This window comes from Rhinoderma darwinii, chromosome 11, assembly GCF_050947455.1.
Source record: "Rhinoderma darwinii isolate aRhiDar2 chromosome 11, aRhiDar2.hap1, whole genome shotgun sequence".
Lineage (NCBI taxonomy): Eukaryota > Metazoa > Chordata > Amphibia > Anura > Rhinodermatidae > Rhinoderma > Rhinoderma darwinii.
In genome coordinates, this window is record NC_134697.1 from 9,597,046 (window position 1) to 9,619,287 (window position 22,242).

Sequence of the window (22,242 nt, forward strand, 5' to 3'; positions counted from 1 at the left end):
CAAATGGCGCTCCTTCCCTCCTTAGCCCTACATCGTGCCTAAACATCAGTTTACATCCACAAGCATGGCATTATCATACCTCATAGAACCCGCTTAACAATTTATGGGGTAAGATTCTCCAGTGGCACAATCTGGGCACAACATATTGAAATGGCAGATCACTGGATAAATTGCAATTTTGAACTTTGAATCATCCACTGAGTATTAATTTGTGAAAAACACCTGTGGGGGTCTAATATGTCACTGCACCCCATGATAAATGCCTTTATGGTGTCGTTTCTAAAATGGGGTCACTTGTTTTTTGGTTCATCAGTGGTTTGGCGAATGCGACATGGCGTCCGTAAACCATTCCAGCAAAATCTACTTCAAATCCAGCTTCAAAAGTCAAATACCGCTCCTTTTCTTCTACAGCCTCCCATATATGTAAACAGCAGTTCATCTAAATCTACATCTTATTGGAAAAAAACATATTTTTTCATTCTTACGGCTTAATTTTTATTAATTTAGCAAAAAAACTTTGGTTTCAAAATTCTCACTATATCCCTATATGATTCCTCAAGGGGGTGTAGTTTTCCAAATGGAGTAACTTTTGGGGTGTTTCCACTAAACTAGTACTACAGTGGCTCAGCTAAAGTGACATGGTGCCCAGAAACCATTCCAAAAGCCAAATGGCGCTCCTTCCCTTCGAGCCCTTCTGTGTACCCAAACAGCCGTTTATGTGGTGTATTTATTCGGAAGAAATTGCTTTACAAATTTTGCAGTGCTTTTTCTTCTTTAGTCCTTGTGAAAATGAAAAAAAATTAGCTAAACCTGCATTTTCTTTGAAAAAAAATGTAGATTCTCATTTTCACGGCCTAATTACAATAATTTCTGCACAAAACCTGTGGGGTCAAAATGGCCACTATACCCCTAGATAATTGCCTTGTGTAGTGTAGTGTAGTTTCCAAAATGGGGTCACTTTTAGGGGATTTCCACTATTTTGGCCCCACAAGTCCTCTTCAAACCTGACATGGTGCCTAAAATATATTCTAATAAAAAGGAGGCCCCCAAAATCCACTAGGTGCTCCTTTTGTTTCTGAGGCCGGTGCTTCAGTCCATTACCGCACTAGGGCCACATGTGGGGTATTTCCTAAAACTGCAGAATCTGGACAATAAATATTGAGTTGCGTTTCTCTAGTAAAACCTTTTGTGTTACAGAAAAAAATGGATTAAATATGAATTTCTTAAAAAAAAAAATGATATTTGTAAATTTCACCTCTATTTTGCTTTAATTCCTCTGAAACGTCTAAAGTGTTAAGACACTTTCTAAATGCTGTTTTGAATACTTTGAGGGGTGCAGTTTTTAAAATGGGGTGACTTATTGGCGGTTTCTAATGACACAAGATGATGTATTAGGCTGGGTTCACACGACCATGTTACGTCCGTAATGTACGGAACGTATTTCGGCCGGAAGACCCGGACCAAACACAGTGCAGGGAGCCGGGCTCCAAGCATCATAGTGATGTACGTGGAACTTCTGTCCCGTACTGTAATCATGATTACAGTACGGGACAGTTGTCCTGCACTGTGTTCTGTCCGGGTCTTCCGGCCGAAATACGTTCCGTACATTACGGACGTAACATGGTCATGTGAACCCAGCCTTACATGCTACAGGCAGATTTACAATCAAACATATCTCTGCACAATGAGCAGGTTGTGAGTCTTCTCTCCCTGTGATTGACTGTCAGGGAGAGCTGGGAGACTGTAGAAGGAGGAATATCTGGGTGACTGAGTGACAGAGAAATGAATCCTATGAGAGATAAGATGGCTGACAATGGTAGATATCAGACAGCTACTATCTGTATCTGGCAGCAGAAGTCAGGAACACATACAGATTCAGGAGGACAGATCTTTACCTTTGGCTGGAGATATGCTGTAATAAGCAAATAATTTAAAAAACAAAAAGCCGATCCATGAAGGTTATAAACGCATGAATATAACAGTAACAATAATAGCAATGCTAACAATCACTATTATAATTATTATTAATCTATTGACATGAGCAGAGAGCAGGTATAAAGAACGTCCCTCGCTCTGGGGGACCTGACACATCTGTGCATTACATGTGCAGCCCATTGATTTAAATGGACACCATGTAATGCTTTATTTCCCCTGTGGTGGCGCTGTAGGAATACTGAACACTTACAGCCAGGTTCCTATACAGAATTTAGCTGATCGCTGCTGGTCACATAGGTGATCGGAGCTTATCATCGGCGGACCAGTGTTCCAAAAAGGTTGTCCAAAGCGGACCACCCTTTAATATCATGAAAACATCAATTCAAGGTAAATACAATTTGTTTACCAATGAACCATCCATATTGAGGTCTATCCAGGTATCAGTGATACATTGGCCGCATAGAAGAAAGAAGTAACAATGAGAGGGGTCAAGACTTTGGAATTCTCCGTGCAGTGATAACAGATGGACTAATTGGATTTACCGTGAATTAGATGCCGTTCATACTGGAAACTGTAGATGTTTCTATAATTAAGAAGATGAATAACTGGGATGATTGATAACAGGGAATAATCTCATTAACGTGATGCTGTCAGGAAGAATTTCCCCTTGTAAGATTAAGTTGGCACATGCCAGGCTGATGGGCTTGTCATTCCTTCTTCTGGATCAACAGAGCTCGAGCATTCAAGATCATAAACTCAATGACTTGTGACTTGTGAACTATGTACAAGGTTTCCAGGTATTTATATGATTTCCATTTCTGATTCCACTATAAACGTACAGTACAAAGGGAAAAATATTTTACGTACTTCCATCTGTGGTCAACCCCCTCCCGGATGGAATTTAGCGCTAACACCATTCTGCATCGTGCAGTGTACTGGAATAGTTGCACGCTGCAGAAGCAAAATGGTTGAGATTTTTAATTCAGACCAATTAAAGAAATGTTTTTTTTTTTATTTATTTTTTTAAATCACATAAGAGATGGTATGCAGTAAAACCAAAATATATGCAAATGTCTCCATAGTCTTGAATATAAAATGTATTGGATATTATCATCAATCCCTTCACTGCCCAATACCACCAGGGATGTTACCATCAATCCCTTCCCTACCCAAGACCACCAGGGATATTATCATCAATCCCTTCACTGCCCAAGACCACCAGGGATGTTTCCATCAATCCCTTCCCTACCCAAGACCACCAGGGATATTATCATCCATCCCTTCACTGCCCAAGACCACCAGGGATGTTACCATCAATCCCTTCACTGCCCTAGACCACCAAGGATTTATCATCAATCCCTTCAGTGTCCAAGACCACCGGGGATATTATCAACAATCCCTTCACTGCCCTAGACCACCAGGGATGTTACCATCAATTACTTCCCTGCACTAGACCACAAGGGACTTTATCATCAATCTTTTCACTGCCCAATACCACCAGGGATGTTACCATCAATCCCTTCCCTACCCAAGACCACCAGGGATATTATCATCAATCCCTTCACTGCCCTAGACCACCAGGGATGTTACCATCAATTACTTCCCTGCCCTAGACCACCAGGGACTTTATCATAAATCCTTTCACTGCCCAATACCACCAGGGATGTTACCATCAATCCCTTCCCTACCCAAGACCACCAGGGATATTATCATCAATCCCTTCACTGCCCAAGACCACCAGGGATGTTTCCATCAATCCCTTCCCCACCCAAAACCACCAGGGATATTATCTCAATACTTTCACTGCCCTAGGCCACCAAGGATATTATCATCAATCCCTTCACTGCCCTAGACCACCAGGGATTTATCATCAATCCCTTCAGTGCCCAAGACCACCGGGGATATTATCAACAATCCCTTCACTGCCCTAGACCACCAGGGATGTTACCATCAATTACTTCCCTGCCCTAGACCACCAGGGACTTTATCATCAATCCTTTCACTGCCCGAGACCAGCAGGGATATTATCATTAACGCCTTCCCTGACCTAGACCACCAGGGATATTATCATCAATCCATTCACTGCCCTGGACTACCAGGGATGCTATCATTAATCCCTTCCCTGCCCTAGACTACCAGGGATATTATCAACAATCCCTTCCCTGCCCTAGACCACCAGGGATATTTTCATTAACCCATTCACTACGCTAGACCACCAGACGGCCCACATGCTGTTTTTGCACAGGGACCCTTTGTTGTCTTTGTCTGCCCATGCTATAAGGGACCCATGAGCCTTATTGCCTGGGGGGCCCAGACAATTCTCAGCACACCCCTTGTCAGGTCTTTACACCCTATGCTGCTATGGTCCTATGAAAAGTGCAAGATGTTCCCTAAAGACCACCACATCTCAGAAACTGCTAGCAAGTGGGAAATATTTACTCTGCACAAAATGTATTTTTTTTGTTGTATTTGTACTGCCAATATATTTTTGAAAAGACTTCACAAGGAATGGATGCCCTTCTGGTGCTCAAGGCAAATCCTAATATAACAACATATGCCCAAAGTACTAATTTTTCTTCTGAGGATCAGCAAGTTTTCTGCCCTTTACTATATTGTCTGAGCGGGTTAAGTGTCTAATTGTTCAGTGCCGCAGTCCCTGGTATGTAGCGGCCCATTTTATGATGGCCAGTATTTATTTCCCCAGTCTCTGGCAATGCTCCTTTTGCAGACGGCATGCGGGTGATAAGAGAACTGCACCAAATAAAGATTTACATACAGCGCCCTAATATTTAGCTACAGAGCAGCCAGATATACAGGGCAACAGAGCATCCAGGCAAATAGTATTATACAGCAACCAGGTCTAGGGCAGTATCATTGTCTAGGGCAGTAAAGGTCATTGTCTGCATCCCTGATGTTCAAGGGAAACATCCCTGGTGGTCTAAGTCAGTGAAGAGTTAATACCAATATCCCTGGGGGTTTAGTCCAGTGAAGGGTTAATGCCAGGATCCCTGGGGGTCTGGGTCAGTGAAGGGTTAATGCCAGGATCCCTGGTGGTCTAGTTCAGTGAAGGGTTAATGTCAGGATCCCTAGTGGTTTAGTCCAGTGAAGGGTTAATGCCAGGATCCCTGGTGGTCTAGGTCAGTGAAGGGTTAATGCCAGCTTTCCTGGTGGTCTAGGGCAGCTGCACAGTTCTTACTGTGATTGGGGAGAGCATTCAGGGTCACTCTGCCCAATCATTAAAGAGGTTATCCGACTTGTTTGTCAGCCATTCAGAGGCCTTGGCAGTAAAGTCTTGTATTCTTGTCATCATGGCGCCTATCACTGAGCGTTTATGCCAGGAATAGGTCATGTCACCGCAGAGGCTTCTGTTTGGTTGCAGAAGTCTCATGCTGCCGGCATGTAAACAAACACTAGGAGAACCGCCGGAGCGTCAGCGCTGGATCGCCAAGGGAAAGAATAGGTGAGTATCGATTATTTTTTTATTTTAGGATATTTGCAGAACTTTCAAAAAATTTTAACGAGTCAGATAACCCCTTTAAGGAGGGAAGCTCAGGGGGTCTGAGTGGGAGTGGGGATAACTGAGATGTGCGGCCAACAGTGGTCTCTGGTGTCAAACGATTCAATGCCCCTGTCCCTGGTGTACAGTGGGTTAGTGCCCCAATCCCTAACTTTGTAGACCCTGTCCTTGGTATTATATACATTAATTTGGTGCCCCTGGTGTACAGTGGTTTTCTGATCTTACTCCTGGTGTACAATATTTTGGTGCTCCGGTCCCTGGTGTACAATGGTTTGGTGTCTGTATTTGGTACACAGTGGTGTATGATCCAGATAGTCCCTGGTGTCTAGTGGTTTAGTGGGCCTTCTGTTTGGTAGACAGAGGCATGGTGCCCCTCTCCTTGGTACACAGAGCTTAGGTGCCTGGTGTCCCTGGTGTACATTGGTTTGGTGTCCGTGTCTTTGGTATACCAAGTTCCTCCTCCAGTCTGAGGACAACACATATAACTCCAACATGGTGTCTGAAAATTGAGATATCTTGGTCTGTGGCAGATGCATGTCCACAGTCAAATAAAATCTTAAATATTCTTCTTTTAGTCAAGTTCACTCCATCTGTTAATATTTACGTTAATATTCTTTTTCCCAATAACTGTCAAGATCTGACACATCAATATTGAGAATCTTCCATTGATCTATGGAATTAACCCTTCTTACCAAAATGTGACAAATACTGCACAATATCGTCTTATTTGGTCTGTTGGGCACATATAGTATAATGGCTTCCAGCATAAAACATTTCTTATAGTCAAAAAAAATTGAAAAATTCTTGTTGAGTTTGGAAAACTAATATTCTAAGTTGATATTTGCCTTTTAGCTTTCAGATGTGTGATTTTTTTTTGTACAAGATGAAAGCACATTTATTAAAGTCTTTTAAAAAGTAGTTAAAAGGTCAGTCGGAGAAGAAACGAGTCTGGATATTTAGCGGAGATGTGTTCTGAGTTTAGGAATATATTTTCTTAAAGGGTATGAATTTGTTATTGCTCCAATAGATCTAAAATAAATAGCAAATTTGCAAATAGTCTTAATTTAAAAAAAATCTATTGTTATATGTACACAACTCCAATGCAAAATTATGTGTTTCCATAGTTAAAGATTATTAACCCTGTGTAGTCTGTTCCTGCAGTTTTGTTCTCTTTCATCTGTCCCCTCTTCTACTGTCTCAAGAAGAAGGGGAGAGCGAGTGGAGTTTCGCATGACTTCAGAATCAGACTACCAAAAGTTTGTTTGTAGTCTGTATCCATAGAGACACATTGGTTTACTTAAAAGCTGCACAAACAAACAGTCATTTTTAATTAAGACTATTTTTTTTAATTTTAGATGCATTTGATCAATTGCCTGCAAAGGTGGACATAGACTTTAAAGCTACAATTAGGTAAATCTATCTGGGATAGGAAATAAAATGTAAGCTTCTTTGGTATAGTAACAATGAAAGATGGAAATGTTCCCCTTTGGGACAAAAGATTGGAAGATTTTTTTGGTCCATACCAACTTTTTACTATAGATGAGGGATTCCAGTTATAATCTTATAGCCACATGCGTTACTATAGAGGTGGGCAGAAGTAGCCCTTGTATCTGGTCCCTGTACCCTGAGGGGTCCCAAAAGGTTAATCTGCCTCATATGATAAGACTATTACTCTTAAAGACATGTGATAGCTGGGCGTCCCTGTCACAGAATTTCCATTGGGGCCAAGATGTTACCCCTCTGTATATACTATATTTGGCACTGCTGTTCCGGACTCCATTTGTGAATCACCGGACCAAGACCCGCATGAAGAATGAACGTCTCCTATTATGTATGTACCTAGCACAACACTTTTCGATGCTGTACAAGCCCCTTCATCACTTGATTACACAATTTGTCAGACAATTAAACATACGAATTGTATGTCATTGCCTAATGAAGAGGCGAGTACAGCCCCAGACGTGTTGTCCTTGTAAGAAAAAGTTCATCCTCTAAACAGGACTTAATCTGGTCATTTACCGATATAGGATAGACCTGGAGTGCCGGATACATTGTAAGTATTGTTACGTCAACCAATGGCATACCGGTAACCAGTCCCACCGGTAATGTCCGATCTGAGATGGGCAACATCCTACTAGAGTTGCAGTTGGTTGGTCATCAAGTCCAAAAGTTTATGTGATGACCATTTGACTTCGCATAATAACCTGGTTTGGGCACGTCTTGTGTCTCCCAACAGACCTATGGCCACTATACAGAAGAACTTTCTCAATTTGCTCGTAAGGAAGCTGTCAGATTATTGCAAGAAAAGCAAAGTGCGAGCACGAGTGCCGCCAAACCCCCCGATGTTCAGAAGCAGTGTTACTCCAAGTGGCATGGTAAGAAATGATTCGCTTTACGAAGTCCCTCTCACTAGCCTATGAAAAATACTTAGCTACTTATAATCCCTATGATTGCATTGGCGTGAAATTATCACCAGACATTAAAATATTAATGATTGGTACTTTCTATGGTTGCTGTCTTGCAGCTTGCGTACAGCGGGTAAAGAAATATTTCATCAAAAAGTTGGGAGAAGATTGGATATTCCTTGTTCTTCTTGGTTTTGTCATGGCATTGGTGAGCTGGAGTATGGACTACGCCAGTGCGAAGAGTTTACAGGGTAACACCGGTTGTGTAATTTACTATGTCACTTAATTTTTTGCAGAGCTTGACTTGCCTATTGACAAGATGTATCTTTAATTTCTGATGGAAAAATAAAAAAAATCTTATAATTATGTTTGAGAGTTGCAGCGTGCAGTACCGCTTTTCACCACTGTGCCAGTGATAAATCCATTGCCTAGACACCAGTGCAACAGCGCCACCAGCTATGCAATTTATTAGTATTTTAAAAGTGTTTACCAGTATATTACTTTGATGTCCTATCCTTATTACAGGCCATCAATATATGATCATGGGGGTCCCCACTGATTAGCAGAATGAAGGGGCTGAGCAGGGCTGGGTTGCCATGCCATGCACAGCCACACTGCAGTGAAGGGGCAGCAATGCCCGGCTTCGTACTGCTGATCAGTGAGGATCCCAGGGGTGGGATAGGCCAGCAATGTAATTTCCCCGAATGCCACTTTAAGTGTAAAAATAAACATTATCCAAAATATTGTCCCATAACGTCTCACCATATTCCTGGTTTCCCGATTATCCTTTTCCCAGCATATAGGTGGATGTTCGATGGAGCTGCACATAATGTCTACTACCAGTATATGGCCTGGGTGTCCTACCCTCTTGTTCTTATACTATTTGCTGCAGTCTTTTGCCACATAGTGTCTCCACAAGCCATAGGTAAGAAGGTCTCACTGCTGGCTTTCATAGGCCATTGGTCACCTGCTATTTTTGGCCCAAATCTTACAGTATCCTGTATTTATCATTGGCTCCTTTATATCAACATATCACATGAAAGGTCTCTTAGTTCTTCGATATTGGGTTTATATGAGTTGTCGTGACTATGAAGTCTTGTAGAGCCTCCGAGGCACTTGGCTGAAGCTTCTCAGATGGGTCAACTTTGAGGAACAGGTTGGGCAGTCAGGGTAACCAGAGATTGTGTCAGATGTCTCTAAACACAATTTATTACTAAACTCAATCTTGGTGTGAGTCACTTATCCAGATAAGAGTATGGTCATCCACCGAAACCAGTCACATCGTGTGTCCCTACATAACCTTCTAGCCCCACACACAAACATCATTAAGGCTGAGAACAAATGATTCCTTGCAAGGAACGTAAAAGATCGTATTATTGGTTAAAGAGAGCTCTGCTTCTTTCTAGATATCTAAGTGGGGGAAGTTCACTTCAAAATCATATGAGTTCCACCAAATGTGGTCGTAGAGGCTTTGGTGCCCATGCTGAGGGAAATCCATATTCCAGCACAGAGTAATTATGTGAGGTCCTCCAGACCTACTCATGTGGGAGAGTGATGGTGTCCAAGACTGTTTTCTATAAAACATTACACTTCCAATTATCCAACATTTCACACATTTCTATTCCTAGCAAACCCAAAATGTAGTCCCCACCACATGGTCTACACAGTTACGGACCCCATGCACATACAATGTATATATTACACCAAGAAGAGAAGAGTGCCAGACCAATTCAATATTCCAAATTCATCTTTATTAAATCATCTAAAAAAATCATAAAACAATAGTTAAAAAGAAGACACAAAAACGGTGGCTGAACAAGACAAAATCATTATAGCATAAATACGTAGATCCCGACCTGGTCATAGAATAATAGTAACATATGCTATATCCATAGCCCTCAGGGATAGGACCATCCAAATACCTGCAGAGCAATAAAGTTACTCATCAATAAATGAAAAGGGAAGACAAAAACAAATATAGGTAGAGATTATAATCTCAGCATTATACGAAGCTCGTCAGGTGTGGTGTGTGAACGCTGAATTTATCTTCTTTACCTATACTTTTATACGTTTTCCCTTTTTGTTTTGCATGTATTGTTGATTAACTTTATTGCTCTGCAGGTATTTGGATCATGATATCTCGGAGGGCTATGTATATCGCATATGTTCCTATTAAGCTACAACATATTTATGTTATACTGATATTGTCTTGTTCATCCGCAGTTTTTGTGCTTTGTACTGTCTTTTTGACTATTTTTGATGATTTTTTTGGATAAATTAAAAAAAGATGAATTTGGAATATTGTATTGGTCTGGCACATTTCTAAAGGTTAAAAGTTTTTTCCCCCAGGACAGACACTTATAACATGTCATCAGGAGCATACATAGAGGCATAAAGCACAAATTAAAATTTGCTGCCTTCTGATGCTCGGTAACACCACCACACTCCTAACCACTTGTGACAGGAGAACTTTTTGCCTGTTTCCCCCCCATCTACTTTCCATGATCTTTGGATTGATTCCCCAATGTTGTAGTTTCTGTGTATAGAGGATCCCTCCTCAAGTTCTCACCACCCATTAAAATAATAAATGTGGCCAACTTCGGCTGGGCGACCCCATAACAGCCACATGATCTGTTTTTATGGTTCATATGCCCTTGTATCTCTTCCAATTACTAACCCACTGAATCTGAGTACAGGCTGGTCTTCGTCACAACCATCAATGGAGAGATGATGTGTTTTTCCCTCTATCAAAATGAATGGGTGTTTTGGGGATCCTCTGAGTGCTTTCAGTTGTAGACTAGGAACGGTGGAGGACTCCATATTGAGACAACCACTTAAAGTATTGGTCTTGGTTATCCAGTCAACATTATTAATTCAAATTCCTATTTCATATAAATTGATATGAGTCTATGACATGATCCCACCAAAAAAGGTCTTATAAAAAAAAGTTAAATTTTTTTTTACAAAAAATTCATTAAATAGAACTGAATTTTGTGCAGTCTGTACTGATGTAATAACATCTCCAGAGGATCTAACAAGTTCATTTTACTGTTTTATTCTAAGGTTCTGGCATCCCAGAGCTGAAAGTTATTCTCCGAGGTGTCGTACTGAAAGAATACTTGACTCTCAAAGCCTTTGTAGCCAAAGTGATTGGGCTGACGGCCTCTTTGGGTAGTGGGATGCCCCTAGGAAAAGAGGTAAGATGCAAATCAAATCATCAGAAGAAAGATTTGTAAGGAATACGATTTCAAAAAATTTCTTACATTTACGGAGAAGCAAATTAGACTTAAAGGGGAAATCCACCAAAAATTATCTTGGGTCACATACACATGGCAGAAGAAGATATTGATAGAAGTCTAATTTTCATATGTAAAACCCATCGAGGCTTTATTTTGCTGTCATGCCCACTGGGGTGTCTAAAGGTCCAAAGACCTGACATATTAATATCGAAAAACCTTATTTAGAGTAGCTTATCTGAATATTGTTAAAGGGGTTGTCTAAGATAAGAAAAAGGAGTCTGATATGCAATATAGGGGGCGGCCATATTGCTACACACATTTCCTTTCTTGTTTTTTTTTGTATAGACAGTACAACAGGCTTTGTATGCTTTATGGCAGCTGAAATTAAAGGGAGTCAATTGACAGAGAAATGTGAAAAATTACTACAGTCTCCATTAAGTGATGGAGTACAGCCCTTCCCCCAAAGACCAGGGAATGACAGGATAGCTGTATACAGAGCCTTATCCACGTATATAGTGTTACTATCCTGCCTTATCTAGGCCTCAAGCAGTACATCAGAGCTGTCATTACCTCGCCCAATCTCTATGATAGTGAGATGACTCTGCTCATTCTATCCCAGCCTATACAGCAAAGCTAACAAGTGAGCTACAGAAAATATGAATGTTGTTTATTATGTGGATAGTCACAAAAATGAAAAAAGTAATTAATAATAATAAAAAAAACGTTTATAATATAACCTGATTTAAATAATGGATCACGTTCTGATGGAACATTCCCTATAACTTGGGTACATATGATGTAATAAATGAGGAAAATTTACCACACGAAAACTGTCCTTGTCCAAAACAAACATTCAGCAGAAGTTCTTGCTCTTGATTTCAGCTTCATGATAATTACATCTATAAATACTCCACTGGGCAGGAGCTCCGTCACTTGATAGGATGTGATGGTTTTAATAGATGATCAGGCCGTGGCTCGGTAGGGATTCCCTATCAGGGGCCACGCTCAGTGAAATTCTATTCTGCAAGAACTGAACCACCAGCCGCCCTCTGTTTTGTAATAACTGGACGACATAGACCAAAGCCAATCTTATGCAGGAACATCAGACAAAAATGTTCAGATGATTTCAGTTGCGGGTTCAGCAATACAGGGACATATTTGAAATTAAAAAAAATATATTTTAAATTAAAAAATAAATCGTTTTTGGGTTGTCCCCTTGTGTCAAGTTATCTATAACTGTGACCAGTGGATTATCCGCTTCCATCCATCAAGGTACCATCTGCCTGTGCCTGTCTCGTATCTGTTTGGCCAGCAGCTACTCCGCTGGGACCACCTCAAGAGGTAGCACCCTGGTAGCCTCTCCACAGCAAAGACCAGATGCATGTATGGGGGTTAAAGGGTTAAGACAGGGGAGGCTGCTTAAACAACGCCCATAGAGGTGGCCCTAAGCCAAACTGGTGGAGTAGCCCAGTGGGTTCACAAACCGGCTGGTCAAAACAGATAACCATTGACACCCATCTGTTTCTGTCTTTTGGACCTCATCAGTATAGAGATGAGTTTTGTATGATACCATTTCTGGCCTCTTTGGAAGGAGGAAGTTAAAGAAATTTCCAAAAATTCTAAATTCTTTCTAAAGTACTATTTATATGAATATCCTGTAGGAAAATGTCCCCCTCCCCAAGGAGCCTCCTTACATTATAGATGGAATTGGAACCAGCAAAATTCTCTGACTTTTCTAATACTTTTTGTTTTGATACCGATGTTCTTGTGTTTTAGGGCCCATTTGTGCACATTGCGAGTATCTGTGCGGCCGTCCTAAGCAAATTCCTGTCTGTGTTCTGTGGGGTCTATGAGGTAAGGAGCTGAATGGAACTGAATTGTATTTTACATTGGCCCCCTGTTTGCCTCCCTTTGATTTGCTGATTGCCCCCCTGGTATGGCCTCCAGCTGCCTTGGCTTTGACTTGCCGGGAGAATGTTTAGAATTAATGAAGCTGGTTACTAATCTCATGATATTGCAGAGCGCCTTTGTTAATTATTATATATTGCCACATTTGATTTACATATATGACCAATGTTACCAGGTGTAATATTATTTTAGTACCTTTAAGGCATTTATGTACAACCCTATTATGTAGCATGAATTGCATTAACAGTCAAAAAATTGTGACTTCACCCTCTGAATTTTCCTACTTGCTCCTCATCACATCATTTCCACATTAAAAGGTGTTTTCCGGGATTGTAATAGTGATGGCCTTTCTTTCGGATAGGCCTTCAATATCTGATCGGTGGGGATTCTGACTCCTGGCGCCCCAGTCCGTCAGCTGCATGAATGGACCGCTGCCCCTTTATTTTTTACTCAGACACAGCGCCGTATATTTGATTATGGTTGTGCCTAGTACTGCAGCTCAGTCCCATTTAATTGAATAGGACTGAGCTGTTGCGAGCTGCAGTACCGGGCACAGCCACAATCAAATGTATGGCGCTGTGTCTGAGTAAACATTGAAGGGACCCAACGCTCCAGCCTGTTCGGGCAGCAGATCGTTGGAGCTGTTGGTTGTTGGACCCGGACGGATCAGATATTGATGACCTATCCTAAAGTTAAGCCATTAATATTACAGTCCCGGAAAACTCTTTTTTTAATAAACAATAACCTTATTCATAGTAAAAATAACAGGATTTTTGGATTTAAGATTCAAAAATGTTTTTTACATTTTTTAGTGTGTTAGAAGTCATCTACATGTCTAGTTTTATTTTAAGGGGGATTTTCACCTGCGGCCATCGTCTTCTGTGTGGCAAACACTGCTGGCGATGATCATTAGTCTACGGGGTCATTCTATATTCTTGTATGCCTCTGATTCTATACAGAATAATAAACAGATTATTTTCTGTGGAATCCATACCGAATCCCACAGAAAAAAAAATCATGGCATGCTGCATCAGATGCCATATTATGGACACAAGGTGCCCCTATGGTTTCATAGTACGAAACCGTAAGGACTGTCACCGTATTGACTCAGTTCCCAAGGGACCTATGGGTAACATTGGCAGGAGATGTTGACTATATGTGTAATGCCATTGCTATTTTAGCTGGAAAAGTGGCAAACCCAAGTTACTTCTTTACTTATTAACTCTTGGGCAATATGGAAATAACCAAGTGAGTGCATTGAGTTGTTTCCATATCTGCCATTAAAGAGATAGGAGATTGCCAGTGCATATACACAGTCTTTGCTCCAGTCTGATGAGAGAACCTGTCCTCATCTTCCGTGGCGGTGCCAGCGTTCGGACTGCTGCATTGCATTGGCACTGTGCACGGTCCAATGGGTCAACATTAAGCTCGAAGATTTTAGGAGATGCACAGATTCTTGAGCTTATGGTCAAAGGGGTTTCTGCTAATTGCTGGGGTCCCTTTATTTTAGCATCGGCGGGCACAGAACCTCCCCCAATAAAAATACAGCTGCCCTGTGATCCCACTCTATATATCTTGGAGGATCTCTTATCTGCCACTCATTTACATCCTATGCACATGCAGAACAATATCCTTCTTTCCCCTGTCTGCTGCCACCACTGGTGGTAGGTGTAAAAAATTTCGATATGGTGCTAAAAATATTTCTTAGAGATTCTGGTCCATGGTGAAATGATGGCATCTCACAGTTGGTGGAGAGGAGACTTGTTGGCAGCACGTTCATGCTGCCAATCTTTACTCTACCACATCCTTAAGATTATCTATTGGATCGAGATCTGGGGACGGTACTGAACTCCTTGTGTTTGTGGAACCAGGTTGAGGTGACTTATGTTTTGGGACACGGTGTGCTGACCTGCTGGTGTAAAGATGGCTGTAGGCATAAGACAATTATTGGCAGAAAGTTCATTTGGTTGACAGCTATGCCGCTTTACTCCTCCATAAACATGCTCGAATTGGCCAAGGCTGCATTTTTTATTAAGGGCACGGGAATAAGTGACTCCGAGACATGTTTGGTGCCGCCTATCTGTAGCGGTAGGGGTTCCTTATGCTGAAAGCACAGTAGGGGAAAGAAGGGCACAGACGCGTTACGTTATCACACTATGGAACCCGTCTGTGCCCTTCTTTCTCCCACTGTGCTTTCAGCATGAACCCCTGCAGATGACACTCGACACCGTGGACCCGGTTATCCGATTACCTGGCCATAGACTGCTTGCACCCCTCTACGAAAAAATCTTTACAAAATGTTGTACCTTCCGAAAAAGGTGAGCGTAAACTCACCTGTCTCTACGCTTTTCCTATCATTCATTGATAATAGAATATCGCGCCTCTTCTCTCCCATCTCCAACTCGGTCTCCCCTGGAGACCCTGGAAGTCTATCCTCCATGTAGGTCCACACCTACCCATATCTCCAAGGGGAACAGGGGTTAACAGAAAGAGGGCATCAATCTCACGTCTATGTCCAGCTTTAATAAATTTGTAGACTGTGACAATAATAGAAACACATGGTCAACAACTAAACTCACCACTGTCACGTATGGTCATTTGAGTTACGGTTGCCTTGCCACGTCTGGCCACTCTTCTCTAGTCTCTGTAATTAAAAATAACATTTTGCCTACAGAACTGGGATTGACTGGAGGATTTTTGTTTTGAGCACCATTGTCTCTGGAGATATCAATAATTTCTCAGATACTCAAGTCAACCCTCTTGGCTAGTAGAACTTTCCATTACTTGGGCCAAAGTAAAAGGGTGAGAAAGAGTGACCCTCACTTTATCACTCCGTATTAGACTGGGGCTACACAGAGACTTTTGTTAATATCAGCTATATCCAAACTGTGGCTCTCCAGCTGTTGTAAACTACAACTCCCAGCCTGCAGCTGTCAAGACATGCTGGAAGTCGTAGTTTCGCAACAGCTGGAGAGCCAAAGATTGGAGACCACTGGTTTCTATAAAACATATTACTCAGACTATGGAAGTTCTGGTACAAAATCATTGTGAAAGATGTCAACTATTGTACGAAGAATGCATGTAATAATAATTCCATCTATGAACTTTTGCCTACATTCACATATATAACACCCTTACTCAGGACCCCTACCGAAGTCTGGATCTTTTGGCCGCTGGCTGTGCTGTGGGGGTTGGATGTTGCTTTGCTGCACCACTTGGAGGCAAGTGCTGCCTATATATGTTAACCCTAGTTTTCCCGCATCTATGATGACTTTCTTGACCTCTGTTTTTCCCCTCATTTCTGCCTATATGTTCTGTCAACCGGAGGCAGCTACGTGAGCAACACAGTATAATGATGTAGTAGTCTCGAAATACCAGTCAGTAGAATTTCCTTTGTATCATGACCCCAGCGTGGCTAGCCCAAGTGATTGGAAATTTGCTCCAACTGGGAACAGTTGGAAAATATCGCCCCGAACCATGCTATGTTCTGCTCAACTCTGTCCACAAGCAAGAAAGTTCCCCTAACGTCTTCTGAAGGTACAAAATTTGGGACCTGTCCTCAGATAGTCTTGACTCTTGAGATATTCCGCTTCTCAAGGGTTGGGTCAAGGAACTAGAAATGGTAGCAGATATTAGGCCAATGGGCTTCATACAAGAAGATAGGTAATGGGCTTATAATGTCAGGCTAATAAATATTACCTCAGCCCAGCCAATGATTTAGTAATGTATTAAAATGTTGCCATTAGGTGCCCATACACTTAAGACAGCTATCAGCTATTCCTTTCAACTACCCCATTAACATGCACGCTCGAGAAGAGAAACCCGCTGAAAACGGCAGGTATGACTAATTTTATCTAATGTGTGGCCACCATTTGTCCATGGACTCATTAGAAAAACTAGACTATCAAGTCACACAATAAACAAGCTTGGTTTTAGCTAATCAAAAAGTTGCATCTCATGTAGATCCCTTCAGAATGACAGTGACTTCATTTTGACCTTACTACCCTTACTTCATCTTCATCTCTTCTTCTTCCTCCTGTTCCTTGCATCTTGCTTGTATCCAGTCTAAACTTCTTTGCATGCAATTGTGTTTGGTTTCCACCAACTAGCTTTTCCCTTTTCCCAAGTTGGAAGACATCAGTCCTGGTCATTTGGATCTGATATCTTCTCCAGCAGCATGCACATAGCATTCTATAAGACTCAGGGTTGTCATGAGGTCTTTGCTGATTTTCTTTTCTTTTCTTCTTCTTTTTATGGTTTGTGCGTCATTTGTCTTCTTTTGTATGGAATTTATTCTCCTTGGTTCTGTCTATGGTACCATTTTCCCTCCATCATCTGCTGTCAACATTTCATCTCCCTGTTGACCCTTTTTGTTATGTCATTGTCCCACCAATATCTTGTTTCCATCCTGACACTTGGTATACTGTATCCATCACCATATCTCATCACTTTGTGGTCTTCCATATCTTGGTGGTCTTGCTATCTCCTGGTTGTGTCTTCTGGTCACTCATGGCCTATCAGTAGCAGGCGTATTATTACACTGACGTACTCACTGTGGGATGCGCCGTTGGTGTTGGCTGTTGCTTTGGAACCCCATTAGGAGGCAAGTCCTATTCTTATATGTTGTGAGAACTGGTGGATGTTTTTTAATGTGTATATATAATATGTAATATATTCACAAGTTGATGCTGTCCTGCCCCTTCTATGTGAGATATGTCATAGTGACATGTCTGAAGTATTGATCGGTGGAGGTCCGGGCACTGAGACCTCCACCAACTGCTATATAAAAAATGGCTGAGTAGAGTGGTATATAGGCTCATAGAAAGTTTATGGCCTGTACAATGCTAACCCAACTTTTCCAAAGCTAGCAGAAAAGACCGATGGGATCCAATTGGGCACAGCTGACCAATTCTGTCCCCTTTAGGCCTCATGCCCACTTCAGTTATTTTCTTCAGTGTGCTATCCATTTTTTTAACGGATAGCACACTGGCACATTCATTTCTATGGGGCCATAACTTTGTTTTAACGGAACAGTGTGGCCATTCCGACAAAAATAGGACAGGTCCTACTCCTGTCCGTTTTTGACTTAACAGTCTCGGCCAATCCATTATTTTGTTCCTTTGCAACAACGGACTGCACACGGAAATCATCTGGGTGCGGTGCGTGTTTCACGAATCCGTCATTAGCGGCCGTACGACGGAAAACAGAAGCGTGCATGAGGCTTTAATCAGAGATTGGTGGGAGTCTCGGCACCTGGACCCCCACCGATCAAAACTTCTGACATGAAACTATGACAAGTCAAAAGTTTTGTGAAACCACAGTTACCTCTTAAGAAGACTTCCGGTGGCCTACACCTTGGTTATGGGATTAATTTAAACATTTTGGACATCCATCTTTTTTTATTCAACTTGTACCTATAGTAATGAGTGAGTGCGGCATCCAGTGCTCTGACTTGTCTTATCTTTCTATTAATGAATTCGCTGATGTGTAATAATATTCCCTTGTTGCTGTGAATTGTTGTATAGGTGTCTTGTTCAGCATTGAGGTCACATCCTCCTACTTTGCGGTGAGAAACTATTGGCGTGGATTCTTTGCAGCAACTTTTAGTGCCTTCATCTTCCGGGTCCTTGCGGTATGGAACAAGGATGCAGGTTGGTTCAAATACATTGCTTATCCCAAACACCACAAATATTGTATAAAAATACATAGTAAATACTCTAAAACTTATAGGGCAAGTTTTATTGCTCCAATTAGGGCTGGCCTTAGTTGTATGTAAACTCTTCGGTGACAAAGTCGAAGTGAGCCCCCTGTTTACCCAGATCACCATGTGTGCCGGGTGCTGCTGCCTGCCCTGACTCCAATGCATCTAAAAAAAATAAATGAAGCAAAAAGTTTTGATTTTTAAAAAAAAATTTCCAACCGTTTTGTGTATACATCTACTATGAAGACCTATGTGTCTCCATGGTTACAGACTACAAACGAACTGTGATCCTGTAGTCATGTGTCAGGCCTCATGCACACGACCGTGCAGTATTTACGGTTAGTAAATACTCCATGGACAGGCCGCGGAATGTCCTCCATTTGAGGACCGTGCTCATAGTAATAAGTATAGGAGCACGGTCCGTAAATGCAAAAAATAGGACATGTCCTATTTTTTTGCGGCTCATTTCTACGGCCCCGTCACACGCCCATAAATATACGGGAAGGTGCCCGTGGCCGATAGAAATTAATGTGTCAGTATTTTATCCGCAATTACGGATACGTCATTTGGGATAAAATCTATAGTCGTGTGTATTAGGCCTTATTCTTTTTGATCTTCCCCTCTTCTTGTTTACCTACAGAAAGTAAGATCTTTCAAGAAATTTAATAGTCACAGTCAACTTGTCTCTTTCAGTCACCATTACTGCCCTTTTCCGCACCAATTTCCGCATGGAGTTTCCCTTTGACCTCCAGGAGTTACCTGCATTTGCAGTAATTGGGTAAAACTTCCTCCAATCTCTTATAGTTACATTTTTTAGAAACCTTTAGTTAGTGTTAGTACTATAATTCTTATTATGTTTTTGTGCAGAATCTGTTGCGGTTTCCTTGGGGCCTTTTTCGTGTACCTGAATCGTCAGGTAGTGCTTGGAATCCGCCGTAACCAGACCCTGAACAGTTTTCTGAGCCGTTAGTAAGTTGATGATTAAATTCCGTGAAATATCTAACATGCAAATTAATTTTAATTACAAAACCCGCCCATCTTATAAGACATACCCATATATGGCAGAAGCCACACCCACATTTTATAAGTCTGCACAGCAGGCTGACCATTCTTTCACTAGTTAATTTCCGTTCCTATCTTTCCTTTTATCTCCAAGTCGTTTCATTTACCCGGCTGTGGTTACTTTCTGCATTGCAACGCTCACGTTTCCACCGGGATTTGGGAAGTTCATGGCCGGAGAGGTAAGCCTGTGTAATCACGGAGAACCTAAAGAGCAAGTAAAATGGCCTATACTGTGTCCGGTTAGTGGTATACAGTAAAGTGAACCTGGCCCTGAAGACTCAGTGATAAGTCCTTTGCCCATATCCTGGTAGTCCATGGCATCGAGAAATTACCGACTTGCCTATTTGAGTACATGTTGACCTGGTATTGTCTCTTTTTGTCTGTTTTTTGCTTCTATCTACTGTAGCTTCTTCTCCCTGATTAAGTCTGTTCAGGACTTTTTAGTCAGGATGGATTTTATTAGAAACTCATTGAGATTTTCAAAAAGTCAAACCTCTAAGCTTAAAAAGTGCCTTCAAGGTAGGAGACAGATAACAAATATTTTAATGCCTGTAGGATAAGATTCTGTGGCATCAATGGACCATCCATGAACATAAATCTAGGTCATCTCATACTACCTTTTTAACTGAGAAAGTGTGCAAGCCTCTTTTTCTCTTACTTAAAGGGGTTGTTGGATTTAGAAGGCCGATTTTCAAATACCTTATTACAGCATTTTTGTTAGTAGATGGGGGTCTGTTATTCAGGACCCACATCTAAAAGCAAGAGCGGAGAGCAGCAGGAAAGATTGCCTCTTGCTCAGGAGGAAACAGTTCATTGATTTTAACAGGAACTTTGTAATTCTTCATGTCACCTGTGGTGGCACTGCAGGGAGATTGAACACTTTCTGACAGGTTCCTCCACAATTACAGCTGATCACTGGAGGCTCCAGTATCGGGATACCCTATGATTAGCTTATCAGGAGACCCTTCTAACAAAAATGGATAGTCCAAAGTGGACAAACTTTAAATAAATAAGAACCTAACTTTTAAAATTATATCCTACGGCAAGGGATTAAAGGAACACTCCAGGAAAAAACAAATGCCCTGAGTTACACCTAGTTCACGTTCAGAAGGGGCGGTGCATGACTTCTATCTCTGGTGCTCTTTAAATCCCTGTGTCATGCTCCTCCCCCTCAGGCCCTGCAGTAGGCATATCAGTTTTTACTGGAGAGTTCCTTTAAGACAAAGCGGGAAACACATATATATGACTGTGTATGTAAATAGGGCTCAATGATCTTGTATATTGATGTTTGTCTAGATGCAAAGAACCCAGTAGATACTTCATCCATACACAGCAAGAAGACCCAAGACAATGAGTCGCATAATACCCAACCCATGGTGTATAATGAAGCCAAATATTAATTGAATTGTCTCTCTCTCGGAGAGAAAGACAGAGAAAGAGAGAGCTAGTAAACCACCGCATGTTGTCCATCTCTTCTCTCACTACCTGTCTCTAGCTCTCTGTCTATGTCTCTGGCGGGATGTCTTGCTCTCTCTCTCTCATTAACTCTTTCTGTCTTGCCTGGATGTTCTCACAGCTCATGCCCCGGGAGAGCATCAGCGTGCTATTCGATAACCACACATGGACCAAGCACATGGATAACACCTCTGAACTGGGACGTTCCGCTGCCTTCCTCCCCCCCAACATCAGTGTATTTGTCACTCTGCCTCTGTTCTTCATCATGAAGGTAACGTCCACCTTGTGGCACTTACACTGTGTATCTCGTTGGGAATTGAATCCTTTGATCCGTCAATAGATATGTCTTTCTTCACATACAAACTCATGTCAGATGGTTGGAAATGGAATATTGAATCGGCCTACACGGGTGGCACTGCAGATCTTTTATGCTTTATAGTGCGTAGTAATTAATAGCTTATTTCCAGGTCTACACCCACACTGCGTTCTTTACAAATGGTTCCATCCTAGTTGGAGGCCAACCCTTATCTCTCTAGAACCAGTAACATGTAGTAATTTCAGCAAGTTTATGGTTTGTTACTTATGGTTTGGACTAGGGTCCTCTTACGTGGCCCGACACGGGCCGTGTAAACGAGCGCCGATCAACAAGACATATCGTTGATCGGCGCTCATTTGCTTCTTTCACAAGGAGCTATGTATGGAGACGAGCGCTCGTTACTCCGATCACTCGTTACTCCGATCGCTCGTCCTCATAAATTTCCATCATGTCAGCAGCACGTCTCTATGTTTACACAGGGAGATGTGCCTCCGACAACGATAATATATTCGGTTGCATAAACTATACAATCAGCCAATGAACGAGCGTTTGCCCGTTCATCGGCTGATCATTGCCCTGTTTACACAGGACAATGATCGGGAACGGGCTTTATCGTTTGCCCGATTATTGGCCCGTGTAAAAGGGCCTTCATTGTATTATATATGTTGTCAATATGATTCAAATTGGCCATTTTTTGGATGGTT

General features: G+C 41.7%; 1 protein-coding gene across 1 annotated transcript in view; it reads left to right on the forward strand.

Annotated features, from left to right (window-relative positions):
* CLCN1 (chloride voltage-gated channel 1) overlaps positions 1–22,242 on the forward strand; it is a 69,563-nt gene that overhangs the window by 25,446 nt on the left and 21,875 nt on the right. Inside the window, exons 2-12 of the mRNA XM_075842324.1 lie at positions 7,689–7,827; positions 7,977–8,108; positions 8,654–8,782; positions 10,921–11,054; positions 12,873–12,950; positions 17,529–17,607; positions 18,530–18,655; positions 19,399–19,483; positions 19,573–19,674; positions 19,862–19,946; positions 21,344–21,493. Of these exons, the coding sequence (XP_075698439.1) occupies positions 7,689–7,827; positions 7,977–8,108; positions 8,654–8,782; positions 10,921–11,054; positions 12,873–12,950; positions 17,529–17,607; positions 18,530–18,655; positions 19,399–19,483; positions 19,573–19,674; positions 19,862–19,946; positions 21,344–21,493 (1,239 nt within the window). The remainder of the gene's footprint in view (positions 1–7,688; positions 7,828–7,976; positions 8,109–8,653; positions 8,783–10,920; positions 11,055–12,872; positions 12,951–17,528; positions 17,608–18,529; positions 18,656–19,398; positions 19,484–19,572; positions 19,675–19,861; positions 19,947–21,343; positions 21,494–22,242) is intronic.